This window comes from Natator depressus, chromosome 19 (genome assembly GCF_965152275.1).
Source record: "Natator depressus isolate rNatDep1 chromosome 19, rNatDep2.hap1, whole genome shotgun sequence".
NCBI lineage: Eukaryota > Metazoa > Chordata > Testudines > Cheloniidae > Natator > Natator depressus.
Window position 1 is genome coordinate 10,606,831 of NC_134252.1, and position 25,881 is coordinate 10,632,711.

At 62.3% G+C, this 25,881-nt stretch overlaps 1 protein-coding gene across 1 annotated transcript; it reads right to left on the reverse strand.

Annotated features, from left to right (window-relative positions):
• Positions 1-411: 411 nt before the first annotated feature.
• On the reverse strand, positions 412-24,798 carry MAP3K6 (mitogen-activated protein kinase kinase kinase 6). Its single transcript, XM_074934431.1, has 29 exons — positions 24,552-24,798; positions 20,833-20,972; positions 18,694-18,717; positions 17,292-17,479; positions 14,798-14,966; positions 14,089-14,195; positions 13,500-13,670; positions 12,894-13,006; positions 12,214-12,373; positions 11,684-11,834; positions 10,940-11,047; positions 10,771-10,820; positions 9,891-9,986; positions 9,192-9,276; positions 8,880-9,013; positions 7,846-7,973; positions 7,300-7,436; positions 6,765-6,870; positions 6,355-6,512; positions 5,734-5,938; positions 5,424-5,583; positions 4,213-4,381; positions 3,605-3,790; positions 3,220-3,325; positions 2,403-2,655; positions 1,950-2,059; positions 1,580-1,680; positions 1,127-1,203; positions 412-782 (listed from the first exon to the last, which is right to left on the reverse strand). Exons 1-29 carry the CDS (start codon positions 24,781-24,783, stop codon positions 698-700), a joined length of 3,909 nt encoding a protein of 1,302 aa, XP_074790532.1. The 5' UTR covers positions 24,784-24,798; the 3' UTR covers positions 412-697.
• Between the last annotated feature and the right edge of the window lie 1,083 nt (positions 24,799-25,881).

Genomic DNA, 25,881 nt, shown 5'->3' on the forward strand with positions numbered 1-25,881 from the left:
TGCCAACGCAGGGGCTGCTGGATGAGCTGGATTCAGACAGGCCGAGGGGAGTGCTGCCTCCTTGGGGATGCCAGCCTGGGCTGAGGTGGGCCAGGGCTCCAAGCAGCTGGGCCCACAGCCTGCCCCAAGGCCCCCACCCAGGGTGGGAAGAACCTGCTTTCATTTTTCCTTTGCAGACAGGGGCTGCCCCCTCTCGCAATGAGGAGGCAGCCGGGGACACAGCTTGGAGGCTGTTTATTACAGTGCTGGGCACTTCCCTGCTTGCTGGAGCTCACGGTCACTGGGGAGGAGGCTGAGGCCCCTGTGGTCCCATTACTTTCACCAGCAAAGCCCCATGGTCCTGCTGCAGCAGCCTCCTCTGTCTCCTGCAAAGGCAGCAGGGTGGGCACCTCCTTCGCCAGCCGGGGGGGGGGGGGAGGGGAGTCACACGGGCGCGATGGGCAGGGCGGCAGCCGTCCCTCAGCAAATGCTCCTGCTCTCTCGCTTGCTACGAGACGCGGGCGCAGGGTCAAGAAGAGCAGTGGGCGGGAGGCTGCTCTGGGCCATGGTGCCCAGCAGAGCGATGGCAGGAGCCACGTGCCAGCTCGAGGGCAGAGGCAGCGTGGCCGGTTGGCAGGGCGTGAAGGCAGCAACCTGCTGGTCAGCTCCAGTTGAGGTGAGGCCGATGCCACAGGGGAGGCTACGGCTGCCCCGTCTCTCACGCGGCTTCCCGCTGCGCCTGCTTGGCCAGGGATTTCCGGTGCTCCTGGATGGCTCCCCATAGCTTGCACACCAGCCCCCCTCTGGCAGGGAGAGATGGAGATGAGTGAGACACGCCCCAGATCCCTGCGCCCCTTCGCACCAGCTGCAAACAGCCTCAGTAATGCCTCGCCCTCCATCTGGCACCCAGGGGACGGGACGGGGGCCACACAGGGACTTTCCCGGGCAGAGCTGCCGTGAAACGCACCCAGGGCAGAGTCTGCTCAGGCTCCCAGGACGGATTCATGGTTCACCAAAGCCACTCACTCCCATTGTGGCTGGGCTGGGAGGGACAAGCCCTAGGCGTGGCCTCGTGGCCCAGCCAGCAGTGCCCCTCTGGGGATGAGGGCTGGGGCAGTGGCACTGGCCCCCCCTCCTGCCGCCCTACCTGATGCCGGTGTAAAGCAGGTCGTCACGGGTGGCGCAGGTCAGCAGGTCGGGCAGGGTGAAGCCGTGCTGCAGGAACTGGGGGAGAAAGGAGGCAGAGCTGGGACGGGGCCACCCTGCTGGCTCCATGGGGAAGGGAGAGCTGGAGGGCTGGGCGTGTGGGAGGGACACCCCAGCCCCAGCCGCCTCTTGCCCCGGCACCTGGCCCCCACCTCACCAGGGCCTGGGGGAAAGGGGGCAGGTTTGACACTGGAGAGCAGGGCCCCTGCAGAGAAGTTTCCCCGGGGCCGCGCTTCTCAGTGCCAGCTGCGGGCACCGCGACTGGGCTTGGAGCGGAGCTCCGCCGTGCCCCCCCCCCCCCCAGGAGAAGGGCTGGAGCCAGCCTCTCCCGCTCCCAGCATTGCTAAGGCCGGGGCCGTGGCGGGGCCCGGCTCACGTGGTGCAGGGGACGTACCGTCTCGGTCGCAGCCTCATCCGCTCCGTGGCTCTGTAACCAGGCAATGAGGAGGGCGTCCACCGCCCCCTGCTGGGGCCCCCGGGGGTGCGCGGCCAAGGCTGTGCGGACAGAAGGGTTCAGACCCGGGTCAGCCTCCCCCAGGACTCTGCAGCTCAGCCTCCCCCGTGTCTCTGGGCTCCGGACGTGTGCCCCAGAGACATGGGGCTCGGAGGGAGACCCAGCCCCTGCCCAGATGTGGGCAGCTGGGGGAGAGACCAAGGCGTGTTCCACCCTGCCATGCCCACCTCCCCCTGCCCCTTCCCCACTGCCCCTAGCAGCCCCAGAGAGCTCCCCCAGCCCCTCTCCGGTGAGTCCTGCCATCGCTCACCTCGGGGCTTGGATCCCTGCAGAGCCTTGGCATCCTGCTCCGCGGCCCGCAGCGCCCTCTGCATCTGCCTCTGCCACTCTCGCTCCTTCTCCAGCAACGCCTCCAGCAGCCTGCCACGCGCGCCGGGGGGACAAGGCCGAGAGCCTGGGAATCGAGGGCCACGCTGGGGGGTGGGGCGTGATTGCTACTGAGCACGTCAGTCCTACTGCAGACCCACAGCTGGGAGCCCAGCCCAAGTGTGGATCCTAATGCCCTTGGACTGGGGGAGTGGCACCGCCCTGGTGTGTGGATCCAGGCCGGGAGGGTGGCTGTGGGGTGCTGCCCTCCCGTGGGTAGAGGCTGGCAGAGCGGGCACTAGAGCGCGCCTCCCGACCCCTTGGGCCCAGCAGCTGGCTGAGGGCCAGGCTCCTCGCCCCGTCTCCCCTCCACGCGGGAGATCAGCCGGGCTCCTACCTGCCCGTCTCCACGCGGAGGCGGCTGAGCTGCTGCAGGAGTGGCAGGGAGTCCGCCGGGGAGGGACGGGAGCCCAGCTCGGTGCTGGTGCCGCTGCCAATACCAGAGCTTGGGGTCTCCATGCTGCCCGTCCTCACGCTGGGCTGGCTCGGGGGAGGAGGTGCCCCCTGCGCCTCTGGATCTTCCTCCGCCTCGTCTTCGCTGCCACCTTCATGGGCTTTGCCCAGGGGAGGCTGCGGCTTCACCCGGAGTTCTGGAAGTGCCGGGAGGAAGTCGGTGAGCGGGGAGGTGGCTGGCCTGGGGTAAGGACGGTGGGCAGAGGGCTGTGAGCCCTAGGGATGCTTCTGGGCACTGGGACCCGAGGGATCAGTGCAGCCCCACAGGTCCACGACTAGCATCCTGCTGCCTCTGTTCTCCCAGGGCGCTATGCCTGGGCAGGCGCCCCGTGCTTCCTGATGGGAAGCCTCCCTGCTGGAGTCAGGGAGGGCAATGCCCGGCGGCCTCGGGCACAGAACTCCACGGGCAGGGGCCCAGGGGTTCTGCCAGCTGAGGGGGTGGAAAGAGCTGGGTCTCAAGGCCCTGGCTGGCAGCCTCCTGCTTCCGTCTCTATATACAGTCCCAATACAGAGCATCACCTTAGCAGCCCCCCAAAGCACTCCGATGGGACCCCCACCCCAGCCGCAAATCCACGGCCTTTCGGCTAGGGACCCAGCTGCCGCCCAGCCAGGCCCCAATTCCCCATGGGGCTGGATCCAAGCGGAACAGGAGCCAGGGCACCAAACAGCCCCGTGTCCCCCCCATCCCCCCACCAACGCACCAGTCACGAGGATGGTGAAAGCCGCCTGCACGGCCTGGCCCATGAGGTTGTCCAGGGCGAACATCCAGTGTGGCTTGATCTGGTGCTGCCGTAGGAGCTGCTTCACCTGCAGGGAGGAGAGAGGATGGGCCACGCCGACCCCACCGCAGGCCCCGAGGAGCGACCCCCCCCCCCCGCTCTCTCTGGGCTCCCCACCAGGCCTGGGTTACAGAAGCTCCGCCCCCTTTGTTCATTGGCCACACCCACTATCCTCCTGTGACTGCCCAGGTGAGGCAGTGGGTGCTCAGTACTTGGGCAATTGAGTTTTAAAGGTCACCGGCCAGGTGGGGAGGGGGAAGTGGCCTGGCCCAGCCCGGCCCCCTCCTGGGAAGGGCTGAGTACTCACCGTGTCCTGGAAGCTGAAGAGCGGCACCTGCACGTGGCGAAGGCTCAGGCCCTCCGCCCACAGCAGGGCCTGGAGCCCCAGCAGGTCCTGGCTGAGCTGCCGGCGGCTGGGGGAGCGGATGTAGCTCTTGAGGCAGGACACCAGCTGGGCGATGTGCTCCGAGGAGAGCCTCCCTCCTTCCCAGCTCTGAACGGGGAAGGGAAAGGCTCAGCCCGGGGGCGCGAGAACCGACTGGCTCCCATGCCCGGAGCTCGCAATGCTAGGGCAGCCTCCAAAGGGCACCCGGGCAAGGCTGGGCTGGCAGAGGGAGGGGTCTCAGACGCTCCCTGGGCCAGAGCTAGTGAGTGGATGGAGGTCATACGTGACAGGCCCCAGGAAAAGGACAAAGGCTGTAAAGCTACTGGAGACCCCACTCTCCGGGGCCAGGCTAGTCCTGTGCTCTGTGGCTGATGAGCGGCCCCCAGCCCGGCGCGGGGAGTTTAGACGCTGACCTGCCGTGGAGGGGTGTGAGCCGCATGCTGTCTGCCCCATGCAGGAGAGGGGTTGGGCCCACTCACGCTGCAGCTGGAGCGTCCTGGCTACCGAGCCTTCGAGGGGCTAGCACTGACCTGGCTCTGGGCCTCCACCAAGGCGGCCACGATGCTGGGCTGCTCCTCCGTCAGGATCTGGTGCAGGGTGGCCCTGCGCTCGCTGTCTTTCTTCAGCAGGAACATGCCGCCGTTCTCCTCGGGGGTGGGGGAGCTGCTGCAGTCCAAGCCAGCTGGCTCCTCGGCAGCCCTGGGGAGACGGGAGTGGAGGGCGGCCAGCAGGGACATGCAGTGAAGTCTGGGCACTCGTGGGGCGGGGGGCAGCCCTGTGCTAGAGAGAGGATCCAGGACGGTAGCTGACCCACTGCGGAGCCTGGGACGGGAAGGACGCCTCCCTTACGTGCTCCAGGGGGAGCCGCCCCACAGTGCTGCAGGCCCTTTGGGCTGGGGGGACAGGGAGACTCAGGGTCATCCACCCCTGTACATTGCAGGCCTTCTCCTGGGGAGCGAGGGACACCCGGGCCAGCATGGGGGACACTGAATCGCGGGGGACAGCTGGGGGGTTTGTCATTCGATCCGAATCTCCCTGGACCAAGAATCCCCAGGACAAAAAAACCCCCCGAACCACCCCCTTCCCCAGGCCCCTGCCATCGGCTACAGCAGCAGCTTCCGGCTCCCAGCCGGTGAACCGGGCTCTGGGAACACCAGGAACAAGCCCTCCCGCTCCGAGGGAGCAGCCGCTTGACAGATACCCCGTGTCATGGGGCTGCGGGGAGCCAGGCGCTCAGGAGAGCGGAGTCTGCGTTCCCCACTCGCCTGCCCCATCCGCTCCGTGGGCCTGGAGCAGGAGGTGAAATCGCACAAAACTCAGCTGCAGGGACAGCTGCTGACCACCAGGTGTCGCCCAATCCCTGCCCTACAAACCCACCCTGCTGCCTGCGGTCAGGTCTGGCCCTACATGCAGGAGGGCTGGGGGAGGCCTTGGGGTGCAGCCTGGGCACATCTGGCTGCTTGATCCCCTCAGGCAGGGGGCTCCCCTTCGACCTCAGTGTGCAACAGCCACCGCCCAGAGACCGGGCACCCTCCACCAAACCCAGGGATAAATGGTTGGGCATGGGGCTGCCGCTCACTTGGGGGCACTAGTGGGGAATGTTCCCATCAGGCTGGAGGCGCAGTGTCCAGCTGTGTCACTGGGTGCAGTGTGTGGCCCTATGGCCCCCTATGCCCCCCAGCCCGAGATCCTCAGCCTCCTCCCGAGCCTGCCCCTCCTTCCCCCAGAAGGGAAGCCATACCCCAGGTAGCTGCATCTCTGGGCCACCTTGCTGGAGCTGTGGGCTGGCGAGCTGCTGTCTGCCTTGGCAGCTGTCCTGGGGGCCTGTACGGGGAGGGGGGGGTTCCTGGCCTCGCTGGCCCCCTCTGCTGCAGGGGCCCACTCAGAGGCAGAAGAGCTGGCTGCAAAGAGAGGGTTGGTTACTGAAGCTCCTCCAGGGAATGCAGCCCACCTGTGAGATACCATGTCCTGTCCCCCAAGCCTCTTCCTGCCCCCCCCGCTCCCCTGGGCTCTCCCCGTCCCCAATATCCTTCTCCTGCCTCCTAGCTCACCCGCCCCCGGTGTGCCTCCCTCTGCAGCTGGCACAGCCTGGCTCCTGGCTTTCTTCCTGCTGGGTGCTGTCAGGAAGGGCTCCTGGAGCAGGGCTGCGGCGGGCGCCCGCTTATCCGGATCCACCTCGAAGCACTGGAGGATGAAGGCCTTGGCTGCCCCCGACATGGAGTCAGGCACCTCGGGGTGCATCTTGAACATGCCCACCTGACGAGGGAGATGAGGGAGGGGCCATCACAGAACCCTAGCAGAGAGTGGGCCCAGTACCCGTACAGCCAGGCACTGCCCAGAGGGGCACTATCCCTTGGCTCACCCCCCCACAAGGTACCCCACTGTGTGAGCAGCACCAGTTTCCCCCACGTCACCCAACGGGCCTCAGCCCAAAGCCCAGTCAGGCCTTGGTCTCTCTGCTGAGGCTGCCAACGAGGGGCCATTCAGTGCCCATGGCAGCCGGACTGGGGCAAGGCCACCGGTCCACTGGGAGCCGCAGCGAGACTCACCCTCCCTTTTGTAGCAGGGGAAGCCATAACCCTCCCCCGCCAGCCCCCACGTTCAGAGAGGAGCCCAAGCAGTCAGCCCCCACCCCACCCTCCCCCAGAGGTACCAGTGAGCCCTGTCCTCACCTTGAACATGGCGGCCTGCGGGCTGCCCAGCTCATAGAACGGGGGGTGGCCCGTGGCCATCTCGATGACGGTGCAGCCCAGGGACCAGATATCGGCCGGCTTCCCGTAGCCTCGGGGGCCCTGGTCGATGATCTCTGGGGCCATGTACTGCAGGGTGCCTGGAAAGAGACCAGAGCAACTGGGGGAAGCCAGCCCCCAGCCCCGCCTGCCTGCCCCAGATCAGCCAGTGCCTCCTGCAAGTCAGCGAGCCCCTCCCAAACCCAGATGGGCTGGGGACCCTTCCCTCCCCTCCTGCCAGGTCCTGAGGATGCCCCTGTGCATGGTGGGGAGATGGCAAATGGCCCCTTCCCACAGCCCAGCATGCCGCAACCCAATGGAGTGGGCGGGGGGTTTGCACCAGAGCCTCTCACCTGTGAAGGTCTCGGCGCTGGGGCTCATCCCAGCCAGCCTCTTGGAGGTCCCGAAGTCAGAGATCTTCAGCACCCCGCTGTAGGTGTTGATAAGGACGTTGTCTCCCTGCCAAACGCCGCCCCCCCCAATCAGAACAGCTCACAGCTGTGGAGATCCTCCTGGGGCGAGTGCTCAGAGACAAGGTGTGCTCCCCCCCCCCCCAGATCTGCTAATGCCCCTCGCTCCCACTCTGTCCTACTCTGGGGGTCAAGGGTGGATCCACCCTACCTGTGGGGCCAGGAGAGGTGGAGGGGCCAACGAGACCATCTGCAACCAGATGCCCTAGAACTCCCAGAGCGGGGGGCAGGCCGGGGCCCCTGCTTGGGACTCGGCGCAGAGAGCCCAGCCCCTGGCTAGCAGCCTCGTGTGTGGCGGAGTCACTGGATTAGCCCACCATCCCCCTCCAGAAGGCCCCGGGCCCCGTAAGCTGGGTGGTCCCTAGTCAGCTGCCGTTTCTCCCACCCCGCAATCGCACGGGCCGGGGAACGCCCCCACCTTGATGTCCCGGTGGACGATCTGGTTGTCATGCAGGTAGCGCAGGCCCTCCAGGATCTGCTTGGTGTAGAACACGATGGTGGGCTCGTTGTCCTTCAGGGGGCCCCACTTGGAGCGCAGGAGGGACGAGAGGCTCCCTGGGGACGGGGCAGGAGATGGGAACCCCACTGAGCCTGTGTGCCCGCCCCGAGCCCCCACGCCCCAGAAAAGGGGCAACCCTGCCCCACCCCGCCGAGCCCCAGCGTCACACCCCAGTCCCAGAGCTGGCACAGAACAGGGCATTGTGGGCAGGGCAGGAGCCGTAATGGGCTATGGGGAAGCAATGCAAGGCCATTAGGAACCCCCTAGAAGGCCCCAGGCCACATTCTGGGGCTAGAGCCATGGGCCGCCAAGGGCGGGAGGCAGCTGGTCTGGGACGTGGGGTCTGCGATAGCCCAGACAGGCCAGCTGGAGGGCAGCACGTCCCCAGACTGGGGCGCCCTGCTCCGTGCAGGCCGCCTCTCTCCTCGGCATCCCCAGCCTGGGGCGGGCGCTCGCTCGGCCTACCTCCCGGCACCTCCTCCATGAAGATCTTGATGAAGCCGTCCTGGCTGATGGAGCCCAGGTACTGGACGATGTTCCGGTGTCGCAGACGCTTGTGCAGGGCGATCTCCTCGTGCAGGGGCTGAGAGTACCTGCCCGGCGGGAACCGGGGGAGCGAGGGTAAAGGGCCGAGCCTGCCTGCTCCCTCCCCAGGGGCTGGGCAATGGGGCTGCAGTGCCCCGCACTCAGCAAGGCCATCCCCTCCTAGTGGGGCGGGAAGGGCAGGTGAGAGCAACGCCAAGGACCAGGCAGGTGCACATCCCCCCGATACTAGTGCGCTCACACCGGGACTCGTGCACCCCAAGAGTGCACATCTGTTCACACTCATCTACCTCCCGTGCCCCCACCCCCAGATCACCATGGGCGGGCATGGAAGGGGAGGGCGGGACCACTGCCTGAGGGTCACTGGTATCAGGCATACCCCAACTTGCTAATGTCGGATCCGTACCTAATGGGGGTCATGTGAGGGGCCATCGGAAAACCGATAACACCCTGATCTGGGATATTCTAGTGTGGGGCGTGTACGGTAACACCCCAAAGGAAGGAAACACGGAACTAAAACGTGTTCGAACCGGACATGGCGGGGGAGCCGGCTGCTGCCCGAATGCTCCATCCAGCTGCAATCACAGGCCGTTGGCCACTCGCTGGCACAGAGCGGGCTGCAGGGCAGATCAGCGTGTATCGCGGAAAGCACCGGCGGGGGAGAAACCAGCCTGGAGCCCTCTCCATCAGACTCCCTGGCACCTTTCCGCACAGCGGGGGCACTGGTCTCGGAGGAGACGACATTGCCAAAGACCTTGGCCTAGAAAAGACCCCCAGGGATCTCACGCTGGATTCAATACCCTGGTTTGACTTTACGCACCAACATGCAGGGCTTGCTCGTCTGCTGGCTGGGAACAACGGGCACTCAGGGCGACACAGCCTCGGACTGCTCTGAACCCCAAAACGTGACAGAGGGGTCCACAGGAATCACTGCCCCGTCCCCCCGCGGCTCCTACCTGCTGTCCCGCTCCGGGATCTCCTTGATGGCGATGCGCACCTGGTTGCTGAGGTCCCGCCCGGCGTAGACAACCCCGTAGGTCCCCTTGCCCAGGATCACCCTGTCGCCCGTCTCTGTATATTCGTAGTCGTACTGCGCAGGCCAGAGCAGGGTCAGAGCACCTGGGGCTAGCGAGCCCTGCCTAGCTCGTCACGCCCCCCCAGCTCGGCGAGCTGCGCTGCCCCCCTGCACTATGCCCTGGGGCTGCCCCCCAGCATCCCCCAGAGACGCCTGCTCCGAGTGCAAGACCGCCCCCACCCCCGGCGCTCACCTCCAGGTCCTCGTCTGGGCCGTCCCCCGCCTCCTCGCCCCCCACTGCCAGCTCGGCCACGAAGGAGTGAATCAGCTTGCAGAACCTGCCAGCAGAGCAGGGAGAGCGCGTCTGGGCGTGGCCCCACTGCCCAGCCCCTCCGGGGGGCTCTCAGGCTGGGCAATGGGCCCCGGAGAACCTCCCCACCACTGAGCCACCACCCACGGGCTCAGCGACCCGCCCCGGCAGAGCTCCGCCCCTGCTGGCTGGCAGAACCACAGGATCCCTGGGCAGACGCAGCAATGCCATGTGTGGGGTGGGGGCTAGGGCAGCCCCACAGACAGGGCACCACCTGCCCGGGTGGGGATGAAGTCTCTTCCGGCTCCCTCCTTGGCCTGGCCCTCCACCCCTCAGACCCAGCCCAGAGCAGCTGCTCCCCCTCCCCAGCAGGGGCTCTGGGACGGGGGACAGATCCTTTATCCCCTGTCCCCCCAGCTCTCCAAAGCCATGGTGCTAGGGGGTCCCTCTGCCTCCCCATCCTGCCCCATCACCAGCACCTCTGACCCACCAGTGGCAGCGGCATTGGGTGGTCCCTGCCCCTTCCCCACCCCAGCTCATTAGACCCAACATTGACAGTGGCGTTGGAGAGTCCCTGCCCCTCCCCCACCCCAGCGGAGTTGGGGGTCCCTGCCCCTCCCCCACCCCCGTGCCCCGGCTCACCATTGGCAGTGGTGCTGGGTGGGGAAGTACAGCTGGAAATCCTCGGCCGTGTGCAGCACGTATAGGAAGCAGCAGCGCTCGTCACACTTGGAGATGCTGGAGAGAGAGAGAGAGAGAGAGGCCAGCCCCACACCCCACAGTGAGCATTGGTGGGGGGGGGAGGAGGCTCCCATCTCAGCCTCACCCCAGGAAACCCCTCCGGCTCCAGCGTGCTCATGGGCTGCTCTGCCCCTGCGGCTCGGCACTGGGCCCCTCACCAGGCCGGCAGCACTGCCAGCAGGAGCCATGGGGCTGCAGAGGAGGGGTGCGGGCACATCCAGAGCTCTGGGACTGGCACTCCAGCTAACAGGGCTCCTCCCCCCACCGGGGAAGCCTCCTCCCTGCCACGCCAGCCCCCTTGGGGAGACGCTCATAGAGTGTTCTGGGCCAGCCGTGCTCCTTACCCCCCACTCCACCCCTGCAGGGCCGGGGAGCCTCTCAGAGAAAGCTGGGGGGCTGGTCACTGAATGAGCCCATTATGCCATGGCTCTTGGAGTCTGCTCTGCCAGGCAGCACAGGACCTCCCCAGCTGCCCACCTCTTGCCTACGGGCAGGTCCCTCTCTAGCTTCTTGTGCCATACACAACTGCGGAGGCCAACACCTACTATGGGACCCACTAAGGGCCGGGCACTCAGCTGGGGGAGCCAGGCCTACTCTCTGCCAGGCTTACCCCCTGCGCTCCCAGCTAGCCCTGGGCATGGGAACCAAGATGGACACTTGCCCAGTGCAAGGAGGGTGCTCGGAGAGGAGGGGTCTGCTGGGGACACAGAGAAGATTTCCGGGTGGACGCAGGCTAACGGAGAGGCTACCCCAAGGGGCAACAAAGAGTTAAACTCCTCACCTGATTCCATGGATGGAGGAAGCCGGAAAGGTCCTGCTGGAGATCCCTCTCTAGGGGGAAAATAAACCCGAAAAAAACATGCAGCATGAACAACGGGAGCCCAGAAAGTCGTCGCCATCGGAGGGAAGCAAAGGGGTGGGCTTGCTCCCTGGGCTCCAAGCCGCCTTACCTCCTCCGGGGGGCAGATGTGGCACAGCGTCACCGACTTTTCAGCCTCGCAATTGCGCACCGTCAGCTGGGCTGGCTGCAGGACTTTGGTCAGCTCCAGAATCAGCACCTGGAAGGGAGGTGGAGAGAGAGGCTGGTGTGGGGCGGTGGGGTCTTTGCCCCCTTCCATTGCATCCCCAGTGGGCTGGAGGCAGGGGACCTCAAGGCAGGGCTGGGGGTGAGGGCCCCAATCAATGCCGATATTCTTCTCCTTTCACCTAAGGATCCTGCTTCCTCCCCTGGAGCCCCCAGTGTCCCTCCCTGATACACCCCCCTGAACCCCCAGGGCACATTTTAACCTGCAAAGGGCGACTTCAGGTTCTGCTCTCCCTCTGCTGCCAGGAGCTTGCTCCGGACCCCTACGCAGCAGCACCGGTGACTGAAGCCAGCTGACACCATCTGACACCATCACTCGCGGCTCCTGCACACCTGTCTGGTTTGTTACCAGGGTAACGGGGCAGCGGTAGCCTCCGGGTCTGTCTTCACCACACAGCTGGCTGGGCTCTTCCTCGGGTGTGGCCCCTAGCCCCCTCCCATCCCACGCTCGGACCTGGGAGCCGATCACTCGGGGTAACTCTGCCCTCACCATGCCTTATTGTTGGCATGTGCCAGGCCGGAGGCAGCTCTAGTGGTGGGACAGGACTCAACGCACGGAGCCGACCCGCCGCACCGAGCCAGCCGCACCAAGCGCCCGCGGGCTCCTCACCGGGCAGCACTCCGTGGAGACGAAGGGCTGGCAGGACGCCAGCAGGAAGCCCATCCAGAAGTCAGCCTGTTCCTGCTTGGGCGTCTTGATCTCCGGGCAGGTCTTGAAGTGTTTGTACAAGAGGAAGGTCTCCATGACGGAGGTCAGGTACCTGCAGTGACAGCCAAGGCAGAGCGCGAGATGGAAGGGAGGGACACCCCACCGAGGAAACAGCTTCTGGGCGCTGACAGGCCTCCCGTGCCGTCCCCCGTGTGCCCAGGACCGACAAGCTCTCCCGCGGTTCACTGCAAAAGCCCCATGGGGCGGCTCATGCCCACAGGCCCGCGTGAAGCCTCCCATGCGGGGGGCCACTAGGGGAGACCCTTGCCCCGGAAGCTGGCCAAGTTGAACCCAGCCTGAGAGTCAGTCAAATGCCGATCTGCCCGCCCCTTGCAAAGCTCCCCTCCTGGAGGCATTGGCAGGGTGCTGCCGTTTGGAGGTCACCGATGGGCTCGGGGTGCGCGGGGGGAGCTGGCATTTCTGCCACCTACCAGACAGGGGCATTGAGCTTGTAGAGCTTCTCCGAGGCCCGGATGACTTTGCTGAGGTCGTTGGCCAGGATCCAGGAGCCCAGGTAGAAGCCCACGTCCCAGTAATACTGCATCTTCTCCACGCTGCCCTTATTGCCCAGAAGGCAGCTCAGCTTCACGCCTGGGGGGCGGGAAGGTTCCTCTTCACCGCTGAGGGCAGGGCAGGCCCACCCAGCCACTGCCCTGCCCCACGCCGCCTTCCCCCATCCCCTCAGCTCACCCCCACACTTCCCCTGCTCCGGCCCAGCCCCGCCCAGTCATAGCCCCGCTCCATGCTCTCCCCCCCACCCCCATGGGTCAGTGCCCCCACCCTTACCCCCTGCTCTCGCTCCACCCCCACCCCAAACCAAAGAACTGTCCCCCGTCTCTAGCAGAGGACGTTTCCCTTCCTCTCCCATGTCCTGTGCAATTCCAGTGGCAAGGGAAGCCAGGACAGACAGGGCCCGCCCCCCCCAAATTCCAAGGGACCCCCTCAGTGACTCTCTCCTGGCCACAGAGTGCAAGAGACACAAACCCATAAACCCCACCCACCTCACAGCCCTTCCTTGGGCCATCGTCCAGGCCGTGCCAGGACTAGGGGAGAGCCTGTTACAATCGGTGCTTTACACACACACGCCGGGGGCAGGGGAAGAGCCACTCACCTATTTGCCGGAGCTCCACGGAGGTTTCAAACTGGTGCCCGGCTGCTATGAGCAGGACAGCAGAGTTAATCCCAGAGTGGAGGCTCGGCTCCATGTCAAAGGCTTTGCTGTACCTGAGGAATTCAAACATGCAGAGATGCCAGTGACGAAACCGTCACCCGGCCGGATCCCAGGCAGCCCCACTGAAATGCAGCCACTTCTGGGGTGGTTGGCAGCACACAACCGATACTTGGCAGTGCAGGGATGGGGCATTAATCCCAATGCCAGGGGAGCCAGGACTCTCAAGGTGCCAAGGGCAGGAGGGTCTCTAATCCCCACTTGCTGCAGACGGGTTGTAAGGTCTCATCTGGAAGACTCCATAAACTCAGTTTATCTGCCTCTACGTTGTCCCTTCCGGGAACTGAACCTGGGACCCCAGGCGTCCAGAACCCAGTGAAGCCCACAGACCATGCGCACGCTCAGGAATGGCTGCACACTCAGCCCTTCGCACACCCGGACAAGTGCAAGTGTCTGTGCTCAGAACCCCGCTGGCCCAAGGAGCCCACCCCAGTCTCCCCGGCACGGGCCTCCCCACCCCGCATCTCCGCCAGAGAGAACCCCCCTCACCAGTAATAGGCCTGGTCCCTTTTCTCCGTGTCCGTGAAGCTGGAGCCGATGAACAGGTCCTTGTAAATGCGGCCGCACATGCAGTACAGGTCGGGCGCGACTCCTTCTCGCCTCTCCACCACCGGCAGGAGTACGGAAAGCGCCTTCTCCCGGTCCCCGGGCTGGTTCCGCCTGCCCAGATATTGTGCGTGCTCAGCCGCGATGCACGCTGCCCCGGGCGCTGCCAGGTGCAACGAGCCAACGCCCCAAAGAGAGAGCTGGGGGGCCAAGTGCCGCTCCCCAGGCCCATGGCTCTGGGCCCAGCAGGATAGAATCCCCCCTTCATGCTCCGTCGCTGCAGACCCCGAGGGCTGAATGGACCCCCCGAGACTGATCTCCCCTCTTATCCCCAGATTGGGCAGGGGCAGCCTGGCAGAAGCTTGCTCGGATGCTGCCCGGTGGAGAGAGGATTTCAGGCTTCGATCCTCTCAGCCCAGCACCACCCCCTGCCAGGTGGCCCAGCACGCCGGGTGCCCACTGGCAGCAGAGGGCGCTCAGCCCCCCGTGGGGCTGGGAGCGGGGCCAGCGCCTGCCCGAGGAAGCGTCTCACCTCTCGAGGGCGAAGGTGTAGTGGAAGCGGATGTTGTGCTGTTCGGCCACGTCGCAGGTGGGCAGGGCCTGCAGCGTCTCCACCAGCCTGATGATGGCGTCGTAGTCCTGCCGAGGAAGCCGGGGCTCAGGCGGAGCAGGCTGCCATCCGCATCCCGCGGGAGGTCCCGGGGGGGGGGGGGGGGGGCGGAACAGGCCAGGCCGGACGCAGCACAGGGGGCTCGGCAGTGGGACGGGCAAACCACGCCACTCGGGATCGCGTCCGGAGTGCACTCGAGGGCAGGCGGTGGGGCCTCCAGAACCCCGGTGTCCTGTGGGAGACCCTTCCTCCAGCACGGCCACCCCCTGACTTAGTGACAGCCAGGCCTGCTGGGCAGCCGGTGGCAGCGACCCACCCGCCAGGCGCTGTGATTCTGCTGGCCAGGGATGGGGGCTCTGCACCTGGGGACCCTGGCGATCCCCCATCAGCTCCTGCTTGGAGAGCCACGGGCCAGTGCTGCACATGCTCGTGTCTGTGACCCAGGGCCAGCAACCTCCTCTGAGAGCCACAAGCCAGGGCCTACCCCTGGGCAGTGACCCCACCTCTGCCGCCATCTCCAGTGGCCTTGGGCCGGTGCTCCCAAGGCCACGCTTCCTTCCGAGGACCCAGCCACCGCCCCCCTCACCCATCTCCCCAGCCACCCTGCTGGCGCGGGCTGGGGGCGACTCGCCTGCACGTCCCGATAGGACAGGAGGAGGTTCATGACGATGTCCAGGCTGAGGAGCTCCACGTTGTCCAGGCGCTGCTGGATGTTGGCCAGCTCCCGGCTCAGCTGCTCCCCGCTGTACATCTCCCGGGCCTTGCGGATGTCCTGGCGGATCGTCTCCCGGAAATAGCCGCTGGAAAACAACCATGCTCGGAGCTGAGTGCAGCCCACTCCTGGATCAGAGGCCTGATGGGGAGGGAGCCTTTGACCTGTACAATTGCCCACTCTCCCCTGGGGGCACTCAGTGGTAGTGGAAGGGGCTGGCTTGACACCCCTGGGGTCTGAGGGCTCTGGTTATCCACAGGACAAGGTCCCACCTATCCCACGTGAGAGGTGAGTTCCCACGGCTTACTCCGCCCCTCCACCAAGATAGAGGACAAGGGAGACCATGTATCTGAAGGGCGCTACCTCTCACCAAGAAGGAGGGCTCATCTGGGGTGGTCCAAAGGGGGTGGAATGAGCAGCAGATGGAGCTGAGCTGGGCTATGGAGAACATAGACTAGGAAGGTCTCCTCCTGGCAGTGAAGTCTCCTGGAAGGTGGAGTTGCCTCCCCACATGGAAAGGGGTGGAAGCCCCATTGTCTGGCACAGTCCTGGGGCAGGACAGACCCTGGAGAGCAGGAGGCAGGGAACTGGCCCAGCCCTGGGCGTGCCCAGAAGGGGTCAGCGAAGCCTTTGCCCAGCTCTGGCTTGTCTTGTCCTGGACCCGGATTTCACAGACTGAGATGTCCCCGTGGGCGCTGAGGAGCCAGACAGGCTGCACAAGGGGAAGGGAACTGCACGGGGAGTGTCGCCATGCAGGGGACGTGCAGCCCCCACCCTGCCGTGGCGGGGACCCATGAGCTGGCGGGGGACCTCAGACTAGGGCGGGGCCGAGCCGGGAGGGGTGAGGAGCTGGGGGAGGGAGTGACACAAAGCCCCTTTCCCCCCAGTTTCACTTCCTTCAAGTCCCTCCCTAGCCGCAGGGGGGATCCCCAAGCGCTCAGACAGCTGCAGACCCCACAGCCCAGCGCTGGGGCTCCCCAGGCCCTCACAGCTAGCTGGCTCCAGAGCACCACTGCAGGGCTTCCCCCCGCCCCCCGTAGCCATCATCGTCCCAGAGCCCCGCGCTGGCTCCCGTGGGCGTGCGCCACACCTCCAGCCTCAGCCATGCTCTCAGGCATGCAGGGAGCATGCAGCAGGCCCTGTGCTAGCTCAGCCCGCAGCCTACGGATAGCAGATTGCACCAGCCTGGAAGCACCCACTCCCCCTGCAACATCTCACAGCCCTGGGCCTTTCCTACTACACCCATCACCCCACCCCACCCCCAGCCTGTGTTCCCATGACTGAGAATCCCCCAGCAGGAGGCAGACGGGCCCCTTGTTGCGATCTGCGGAGGCTGACCCATCTCAAAGGCAGGAAATTGCGCCATGTCTGAGTCATTGCATCACAGTTCAGCCCTGCAGCTCCAGCCCCACATATAGGTCTTCCTCCTCCTCCCCCAAGGACGCAAGAAGACAGTGTGGTGCAAGGCTCAGAGCTGAGGCAATCAGCGGAGCTGCACCAGAGACCAGATCACGGTCAGAACCAGCCCTTCCTGTTCCTGCAAGCTACATTTACTGGCCTTTCAATGTTGACCCCCTGCAATGGGAGTGAGATTTCTAGGAGCAAAGCTCTGAAATTCAGGCGATTTAACTGGAAAGGGGATTGCCACCCGCTTGGGGAATGGCAGGGAGCCTCGGTCTTTAGAGGTTTCCCACCCTCTCTTTTTTGCAGTGTGGATGGAGGACAGGAAAAAGGAGAGAGAAAATACCTTTAAGCAGCTTAAAGTGGCTGCAGCCCATTGGTTTGTTCCTAGCTTGTGCCACTCCCATATGGCAGGGGGCTGAGGAGTGCAGGGAAAAGCCCAGTTTGCGGAATACATAGCTCCTCGGAGTGGTCATATCCAGAACTTGTATGATGCCTGCTCCAATCAGCGCAGGGAGCCCAAGGAAACGCCCGAGCATTGAAACACCACGACGGCTAGCGGCCATGGCATTGCTCGGGGGAGCAAGCTTTTACTGCCATTGGCATCAATGGGGCTGGTCACCAAGAACAGTGCAGGGGAGGCTCTAAGCCAAAGGCCGCTGAAGTTAACAGGAGTCTTTCCATTGCCTTCCGGCTGCTTTGGCCCCCCATGCTCAGAGCTGGGTGGTGCCATCCCACACCACAAGCCCTCCAGTTCTAACTCCCCGGCGCTGCATTTATGCCCCTGCCTCTAGATGCCAGCCAGCCAGAGGCTTGTGCAAGCCCCTGCTGGGCCCAGCAAAGGCTCCCCTCATTGGTGGTGGGAGGTAAGGGCCGGTCCTCTCAAGCTCACTAATTGGTGGGCACTGCCACTCAACCCCCCAGGCTTCGGCTGGAGATGGTTTCCAGGGGCCGTGCCCTGCCCTCGCTGAACGTCCCTCCCCCGGGTGCGCTCGGCCGGGCGGTGCGGTACCAGGAGTTGGTAGAGGTGCCCTCCAGCAGCTTGGCGAGACGCCCCGCCAGGGGGGTGAAGAAGGCCTCCACATTGAAGCTGGGCTGGAAGAGCTCGGTCAGGCACTTCATGGTGCTGGCGTCACAGCATAGGACTTTGTTCTGGGCTGTCACCACGTAGGGGATGAAGGTGTAAGTGCCGCAGCAGTCCTGCCAGGAAGAGACGGGGCGCCAGGAGTCAGGGGGCTGGGATTCTCCCTCCATGGCCCCCCCACATCAGCCCATCCATTCCCTGGGCTCTCAGCCCAGATGGCCAGCCAGGGATACCACGTGGTCCCCATATGGGTGGTGGCGTTCGTGACAGAGATGCTGCTGGGCTGAGACCCCACCAACTCGTCTCATGTAAAGCCCTCCAGACAGCAGGAAAGGAAGAGGAATGGGATCTCCCCAAGCTCCATCCAAACCCTGCCCACTCGACGTCACAGCCCGCACAGGCCCTTTTAATGCAATCTGTCCCGCTCCTTTGTTGTGTGCTCCAATCAGCAGTGAAAGACTTAACAACCTTGGTATTTACATAGCCATTATTAAGCTCCAGAGTTAACACCCCACTGAAAAACACTGAGGCCGCTCACTAGGGCATAGTTGTTGCCACTTGACAGCAGACAGCCTGAAACAACTTCCCCGAGCCGGCGAGAGACGTGAAAGGCTTCCTACCCCATGCCTTCTCCAAACAGGTTCCTTGGGCACAGGGTATTGCCAGGCCCACGTGCGGGGGTGGGTAATCCGTAGCAATTAGGCCAAGGGGAGTTTGGGCACCTGAGCAGAGGCAGGTGGTGGTGAAGGAAGGTGTCCATGCCCCAGCAGGAGCCTGGACCCACCCCGAGCAGCCAGGAAGCTGCAGCCTTGCTTTCCCAAGCTAAGCTTGTGTCTCCCAGGGGTCTGCAATCATCGGGCTGGGGAGGCCGAGAGCAGCTGCACCTAGACTTTAGGTCACAGGCAGAAATGAATTTGGGGGCTTCAGGCACCTTTAGGCCCCCCCCCCCGGCCATCTCTGCTTGACGGCAAACCAGGTGCAGAGAGAGCAGGGACCAGCTGGGAGATTCAGCTGGGCATGTCCCATGTGATCAGCTCCCTGCTACCGAGCCTGGGGCGTGGGGGGAGCTTTGTCCTTCCCAGCCTGTTCCTGCTGGAACAGCAGGTGGGTGGCGGTGGGCGCATAAACCAACTCTAAGCCGCACTGACAAGAGCTGTTTGCAAAATGCCCGGACTGGAACAACAGGGGGGTGCAGCAGGCCAGGGCTGAGAGGCACAGCCCAGAACTGGAATGACAGGGAGGCGGCTAGAGGTGAGGATTGAGGAGCAAGGAGCATAAACAGACAAGGTAAAAAAAATAAATTGATTCACAGACAGTAAATCACACTTACGGAGTTCTTCTGGCAGATATCCTCCTAGAAGGGGAGCGAGAGGGTGGATATTTAGCTGTCCATTCAACTGACACAGAACACATTAGCCCCTAAAACTAGCCAATTTGGGAATCTATTTTACATGGCAGGTGGTGAGACACCATGGTGACGGGCAGCAGAACACACCGAGACCGAGAAATTCACTAGGACCCAGCACTTCCAACACAACTAGACCTTTCCAGGGACGTGCTCAGTTCTCTCCCCCCAGCATCCGAACTGCAACAGAGATCAGGGGAATGGAAAAGTGTATCTATTTCTCGTGGGATCTGGCTGGGTTTTAACGCTCTCCCTGTAGGAGTGCAGCACCAACTTCGGAAGCAGAGGGTGTGTGCAGAATAGGTCATTAGTTGGGATCATTTCATTCCTGGGAAAAACAAGACCTGTAACATTTTACTAGCTCAGGGTCCCTGAGAGGAGGGCCTGGAAAGGAGGCAGTCTGCATTTTACAGCCAAGCAGCAGATCAGTCATTTGCTCTACGCTTTCCCCCCTCCTCTGTGGCCTGGCACTGGAGTGCCCTTTAATCCCTCCGTGGGTCAGAACCGCACCCTGAATACGGCGCTTGGGTCAGTACTGACTACGGAGGGGAGGTCATGGGAACATGGGGGGCTTAGGAATTCATAGGTACTGGGGCATTTTTTCCTAAAAGGACCAAGGGGTGACTATCTCTGAGAGGTCCCTATCCCTATCCCTATCCGCTAGAGACCTCTAAAAATCATATCATGCCGATTGCTGTCGTGCACCCTGTTTCTATAGTCCCATGACTGCTGTAGCAGATCTCTCCCACTGCTACGGCTAGAGATGGGGGCTTTATCCCAGGGAAAGAAGGCCAGGCTCCAGGGCTTGGCGCAGTGGAAAGCGCTCCTGTCTAATGGTTCCTGAGACTGCCGCAGCACTTTCCATGCTGGAAACAAAGAGAGAGAAAGAAGCAAATGGGTAATCGGAAAGACAGGGATTTTAAGATTCCCAACAGCCCACTAGGGCTAGATGCACTGGAGTGGCCCAGAACAGATGCATTCAGGGCCAGTAAGCTTTCCTAAGTGCGTGACCAATGATCAGAAATAAAATGCTTAGACCCCCAGCATCTAACTGATTGCTGTTCAAAATCCCATTTGTTTTTCTGCCATTTAGATCAGCTGTTCCATCCGGTTCAGAACTGTGCTTTTCGTACAGGCATCATTCCAACCCAGGAGAGGAAGGATGGGCTTGGGGCTATGGCACCGAACCGGGCCTTGGGAGATCTGCGATCAGTTCCCTGCTCTCCTACTGACTCCCCAGGTGAGCCCTGGGTAAGTCACTTTGTCTCTGTCGGCCTCAGTTTCCCACCCAAAAAAAAAAAAAGAGAGAGAGAAAATACTCTTTTTCCGCCACCCTGGGTGTTGTCTGTCTGGACTGTCAGCTCGGTGGGGCAGGGACTGCATACTATGCTCCTGTACAGTGCCCAGCACAGTCGGAGCCCGATCTCAGTTAGAGCTTCTAGGTGCTACCGTAATACAAGTAATAAGCAGCAAGTTCAAAAAGTCCAGTGTTTGGATCAGCTGAGCCTGCTCTTGCCAGTTTCCTCTTGCCCGGGCGTTTCCTTATCACAGGAGATGGACAATGAGGAGGGGTAACGCCACGTTGCAAGGTGTCTGCAGCCTCCCCCTATTCTGCTACCCGGCCAGCACACAGCTGAGAATCCCCGCCAAGTCCACGTTGCTGGCAAGTGCCGAGGGCTCAGCGGAGAGCTCGCCTTCAAAGCAGCCCACAGTTTTTGCAAAGCAACAGCGGTGCTGCATTCATCTAGCACTTCCTATCTCAAGACCTCGGCCCTCTGAGGGAGGGAAGTGTTGCCATTCCGGACTTACGAATGGGGAAACTGAGGCACAGAGCGGCGACATGATGGGGCCAAGCAGAGGCCAACCCAGGCATCCTGGCTCCCAGTCCGCTGCTCTAACCACCTGATTTTACCTCCCTAACGCTTCCATCTCCCACGCGTAACCAGAGACGTTTCCCGGCTAACGTGGCCATTTCTCGCACACGCAGTGGCGAAGAGCTCGGTGGCAGCTTACGGGACAGAGTGGCCCCAGTTTCCAATGCTGAGGGGCACCACCCCCACTCACCTTGAGGGCCTGCAGGTCCGGAAGGTCAGTGTGACAGCACAGGAGGACGTTGTTGGTCATGCTGAAGCTCTCCCGCACCCCGAGGTGGTAGAAGAGCGTGGGCTGGCACAAGGAGTTGCTCACTTCCACCACAGCCACATCTGCAGGGAAGCAACAAGGGACCATCAGACGCCAGCCTGCATCGCTCAACGTGCAGCTGAGGACAGGTCTGGGGCACTGGGGAATCTCCCTCAATCCCCTCCCCTGAGCCCTAGGGAACAGCAAGGAGACTCACTTTGCAGGTTTGGAACGTCCTGGTGATGGGGTGACACGATCAGGTGACATTGGAGGGAGGGATAGTTCAGTGGTTTGAGCACTGGCCTGCTAAACCCAGGGTTGTGAGTTCAATCCTTGAGGGGGCCATTTAGGGATCTGGGGCAAAAATTGGGGATTGGTCCTGCTTTGAGCAGGGGGTTGGACTAAAAAACTTCCTGAGGTCCCTTCCAACCCTGATATTCTATGATTCTATGATCCACCCACGGGGCTAGTGACTAGGCACGTCCCTCACCCTGGATGCTGCGTCTCACAAGCCAGCCTGATCACTACCTCTCCTGGCCAGAGACCGCTCAGTGCAGCTCCACCACTCTCCTTCATCCCCTTTGCAAATCCCATTGCCTGCCCTGGCCATTGCACATAGACCACCATGCCCAATTACTCAGCACAGTGAGGATACTTCCCCACTGCATCCCCAGCCAAGGGCTCCTGCAGGCAGCAGTTTCACGGCTTCATCTCTCTGTCCATCTCACATTCCCTCCAGGGTAGCCGAGCGATAGCTGACAGAGGGGACCGAACCCACCACAGGCTGTTTAAAGGCCCAGCCCCATCTCCCCCAGGCTAGGCAGGTGGGCCGATCATTGCTACACATACGTGCAAGCAGGTTTTACAGACCATGTCAGCGGACCAGGAAAAGCAAGACACTTCCCCGGACCCGCAGCTAGAACAGAATGGGATGCGAATAACACGGATACTGTGAGGCAAGGTCTTTGGATCCCCCAGTGACCATGCAACAACTCGCTTTGCGCTTCACCATCAGAGGGGTAACAAAAAACAGCAGCACTTCAACCCTCGCACCCTGCCTGCACTCTGAGGTCCAGCTGTATTACAGCACCACTAGGGGAAACTGAGGCACGGAGAGCTTAAGGGCCCCATTTCCTGAGGGGCCAAGGACCCACACTTCCCGTTGACTTCAAGCAGAGTCACAAGTGCTCCGCAGCTCTTGAAAAGTCAGGCCCTGGCATGGTTTATCCAAGGTCAGTAGTGGAGCCGGGGACAGAACCGAGGACTCCTGAGTCCCCTGTCCCTGTGCCCGCCCCAGTCAGTGACTCTGGCCAGCAGCGTGGTCCTAGAGGGCACATGCCAGAACAACCGACTCATTCAGCTGGCCAGGAGCATTGTGCGTGGGTTAGCCAGGCTCTCTCCTTGGGATCTCTTTGTCTCACAAGGCTGCCAGCCAACCTCCTGGCATTATCGATAAAACAGTGTGTTTCCTCCCCCAAGCCTGGATGCCTGGGTTGGAGCCAGAACAGAGGCGACAGAGGCTGAAGGTGAGATGGGACCATTCAGATGGAATAAATCACATTAAGCAGAGAACATCCCCCTGCCTAACCTCTCCTAGGGGGAAGGATGGAATCTTTTCCTCCAGCCCCCATAACCCACTGCCAAGGGCACAAATCCAAGCCATGCCCCCCCCCAGGCCATGGGATGCGGGTGGCTGTGGTCCCTCCTCTGCTCCAGAGGAATCGGGAGCATCACAGATGTCGGGTGAGGAAACCCCAGACCGACAGGAAGTCGGTAACCACACTGCACGAGTGTGTGATTTCCACATCATTTGACATCCTTCTGCTCCAGTAGCTTCTGGCCCCGGAGTCCTTCTTAAAGGGCTAGGCTCTCACGTCCGATTTGTCCTTGAAGAGCATGCACGGAGTGTGACACCCCTGTGGTGGGGAGTCTAGCAGGCCAGCAGAGTGGGGAGCAGAATAAATCTGCCTCCCCCCGTGGCAGATTTAAGAGTCAGTCATCAATTATAAAGCCAGAAGGGACCACTGTGATCACCCAGTCTGACCACCTTCATAACAGGCCTGAATTGGCTCCTGGTGGATCTAGAAAAATCTCCTTTAGAAAACCAGCCACTCTTGACTTAAAAATTGGCAGTGAAGGGAGATGCTCCAGCAGCTTCTTGGACACGTGAAAATAAACGAGAAAAGAGAAAAATCCACAGTCCAGAGAAAGTGGCAGAACCAGTAGCCACAGCAGAGCGGCCAGGGAACGATTAGTCCATTGACAAAATTTGGTATCCACATCCGATCTGCACACATGGTCTGTGGACAAATACAGATTTGCAGATCCACTGAGACTGGAAGCCCTCTGACACCTAGTGGGACATCCCCTGCCTGGTCAGGATTGGGGTAGTTGGCACTGCCGGTGTTTATGTTGCATCTGTCCTGGTACCTTTCATCCTCACTAAATTCTCTCTCTGTGTCTCACACGCACACAATGCAAAATATCCACACCCCCACACACTCCCCTCCTGGACTGTGAGTCTGTGACCCCATTTTGCTGTAACTCAAACCCCATTTGCAGGAACAACCCCATTTGGAAGGGATATTTTATTGTCTGCTTCCAGGCAGCGCCATCCCGCAATGCTAATTGAGCAGAGAACAATCAGAGATGCCGGGATCTATGTAACTGACAAACCTTCATTTCTTTGTCATTCTTCCCCCAAGATGACAGGGAAACAGTAAACAGGACAATAAGGAGGAGGAAACAGAGGCTGGAAGGCAGGATGGTCTGGTGCTTAGCACACAGCACGGGAAGTCAGGTGAGCTGGGTTCTAATCCCGCTTCTCACACAACGTTGCTCACTGATCTCTCCTTGGGCAAGTCACTTAGCCTCTCTGCAAACTTTCCAGCACCCATTAAATGAGGGTAACAGAATATAGACAAACCTCATTGTAACAGTGCAAGACCCTAGGTGCTGGAACTAGGGGTGCGGGAGGCACTATTATATCCAGGGTTTACAGTTTGGTTCAATGGCTCTCAGCACCCGCACTATACAAATTGTTCCAGCGTCCCTGTGCAAGACTGTTCATGGGTGTTAGAAATGGAAGGTGCTAAATCTTACACAGAATCTATCACTGTCTAGGGACTTCACAGCAACCCTCGGGACAGAGCTCTGAGCTCCCTGTTCCAGAAGGCCCAGGCTCCTGCCATGGGAGGGAAGGAAGAATCTCCACAGGGAGATAACGCAGGGCCTATGACACACAGTTGAGCAGTTCCCACTCCACCTTGTAGAGGTCAGTGGTGCACAAACACACACACACACTCCCCAGCTGATAACAGCCCTACTGAAGATTGCTCCAGGGACCGGGTGATTTCAAGGAAGGAGAAGGCCCATTTCATCCGCCAGCAGCTGGCCAGGGAGGGGAGGGAGGCATGCCCAGAAGCAGCCCTGGGGCTGCAGCAGCTCCCAGGCTGGGGGCTGAGACACAGAAATGAGGAGTGAACACCCCCCCTCCCCCAACCCCGGATCCAGGCCGTGGGGGGAGGGCTGATGGATGTTGCACCCGCCCCGCCGGGAAGCCGCCCGACCCGTTCGCCCTGTTTCGCCACCAGCCGCGGCCCCGCGCCGGCGCCCCCGCAGGCTGAGGCCGGCCCCAGCTCATCGCACGGGCCGGGGCTCACCGGCGTTGTAGAAGCAGTCCAGGGGGCCCGTGTCGCCCAGCGCCAGGGTGCCGAAGGGCACCGTCTCCAGCTCCGCCCGCACCTCCCGGCAGGCGTCCCGCAGGCAGCGCAGGGGCAGGGACTCGGCCGAGCCCCCGCCGAGGACGTAGACCACGCGGAGAGCCCGGCTCCGGCTGCTGCTCCCCCGGCGGCCCGGGGCGCCGGCCACCGGCTTGCTGGGGGCGATGGCCATGGCCAGGGGGTCCTGCCAGTAGCTCCCCGCCCGCTCCGCCCCGCCGGCGCTTCCCGGCCTGCTCTCCCCGTCCATGCCGGCGCCTCGCCCCCCAGCCTCGAGCTCCGGTGTGGGGGGGGGGCGCACGTGCAGCGGATCCCCCAGCCCCCCGACACGGGGCCGAAAGGCTGGCACGGCCGTTTCCGCCCGGAGCGCCGCCGGTCCCCAGTTGGGTCAGTTGCAGCCCACGTGGGGCCCCCGAGCCCCACCCACCAAAACACTTTCCCTGTGTGAACTCCTGAGAGTCGGGGAGCGGGAGCTACCCGGGTCCCACGCCTTCCTGTGTAAACGCAGCCGCCGCCGGGCTCGCAGGAGCCACGGGCGGCTGCCCCACCACGGCCTTCTCGCCAGGGGAGCGAAAAGAAAAGTAAAGCCATCCTTCCCCTTCCTGCCTGAGGCCTCCAGCTGGGAGCCCCCCTCTCCCCGTAGCCTGGGCTTTAAAAACAATCCAGACCTGGGTTGCATCTTGCAAAGCGGCCTCCAGGAGGCTGGTGGAGGGATTTATGGCCAAGATCGAAAGCTGTAAAGGAGCATGGCTCCCACCGGGGGGGGGGAACTGACACCAGCTGAGGAGCTGCTGGCCCCATGTTTGCAAAGAAAGGCCCCGATCCTGCAAGCTGGCCCCCAAAGGCATGCCCTTGGACCTGTGCCCAGGGTGCAAAAGTGCACAGATCCAATTGCAGAGTTGGGGCCAAAAAAATGAAACCTCTTAAGTATCGGGGTAGCCGTGTTAGTCTGTATCCGCAAAAACAAGGAGGGGTCCGGGGGGCACCTTAAAGACTAACAGATTTATTTGGGCATAAGCTATCGTGGGTAAAAATCCCACTTCTTCAGATGCATGGAGGGAAAATTACAGCTGCAGGCATTATTATGCTGACACATGAAGAGCAGGGAGTTACCTTACAAACCTCTATGGTTTCTTCTCGCTCTGAAAGGCAGCGGCACAAATTGCAAATGCATCTTTTTGCACAAGCAGCCTTTCCAATGCGTGTGCACAAAGGCACAGTGCAACGATGCGAGCAAGCAGGCCCCTGCATTACAGACAGGAGCGGACAGATG

Excerpts from the sequence above, each read along its gene's own strand:
- MAP3K6 (XM_074934431.1), bottom strand. The coding sequence starts at position 24,783 with ATGGCCATCGCCCCCAGCAAGCCGGTGGCCGGCGCCCCGGGCCGCCGG. Across the intron at positions 12,374-12,893 it reads CGTGGAGCTCCGGCAAATAG|GCGTGAAGCTGAGCTGCCTT; the intron begins GTGAGTGGCTCT and ends CCCGCCCCCCAG. Across the intron at positions 4,382-5,423 it reads CAGAGATGCAGCTACCTGGG|GGCTGCCGAGGAGCCAGCTG; the intron begins GTATGGCTTCCC and ends CCGTCTCCCCAG.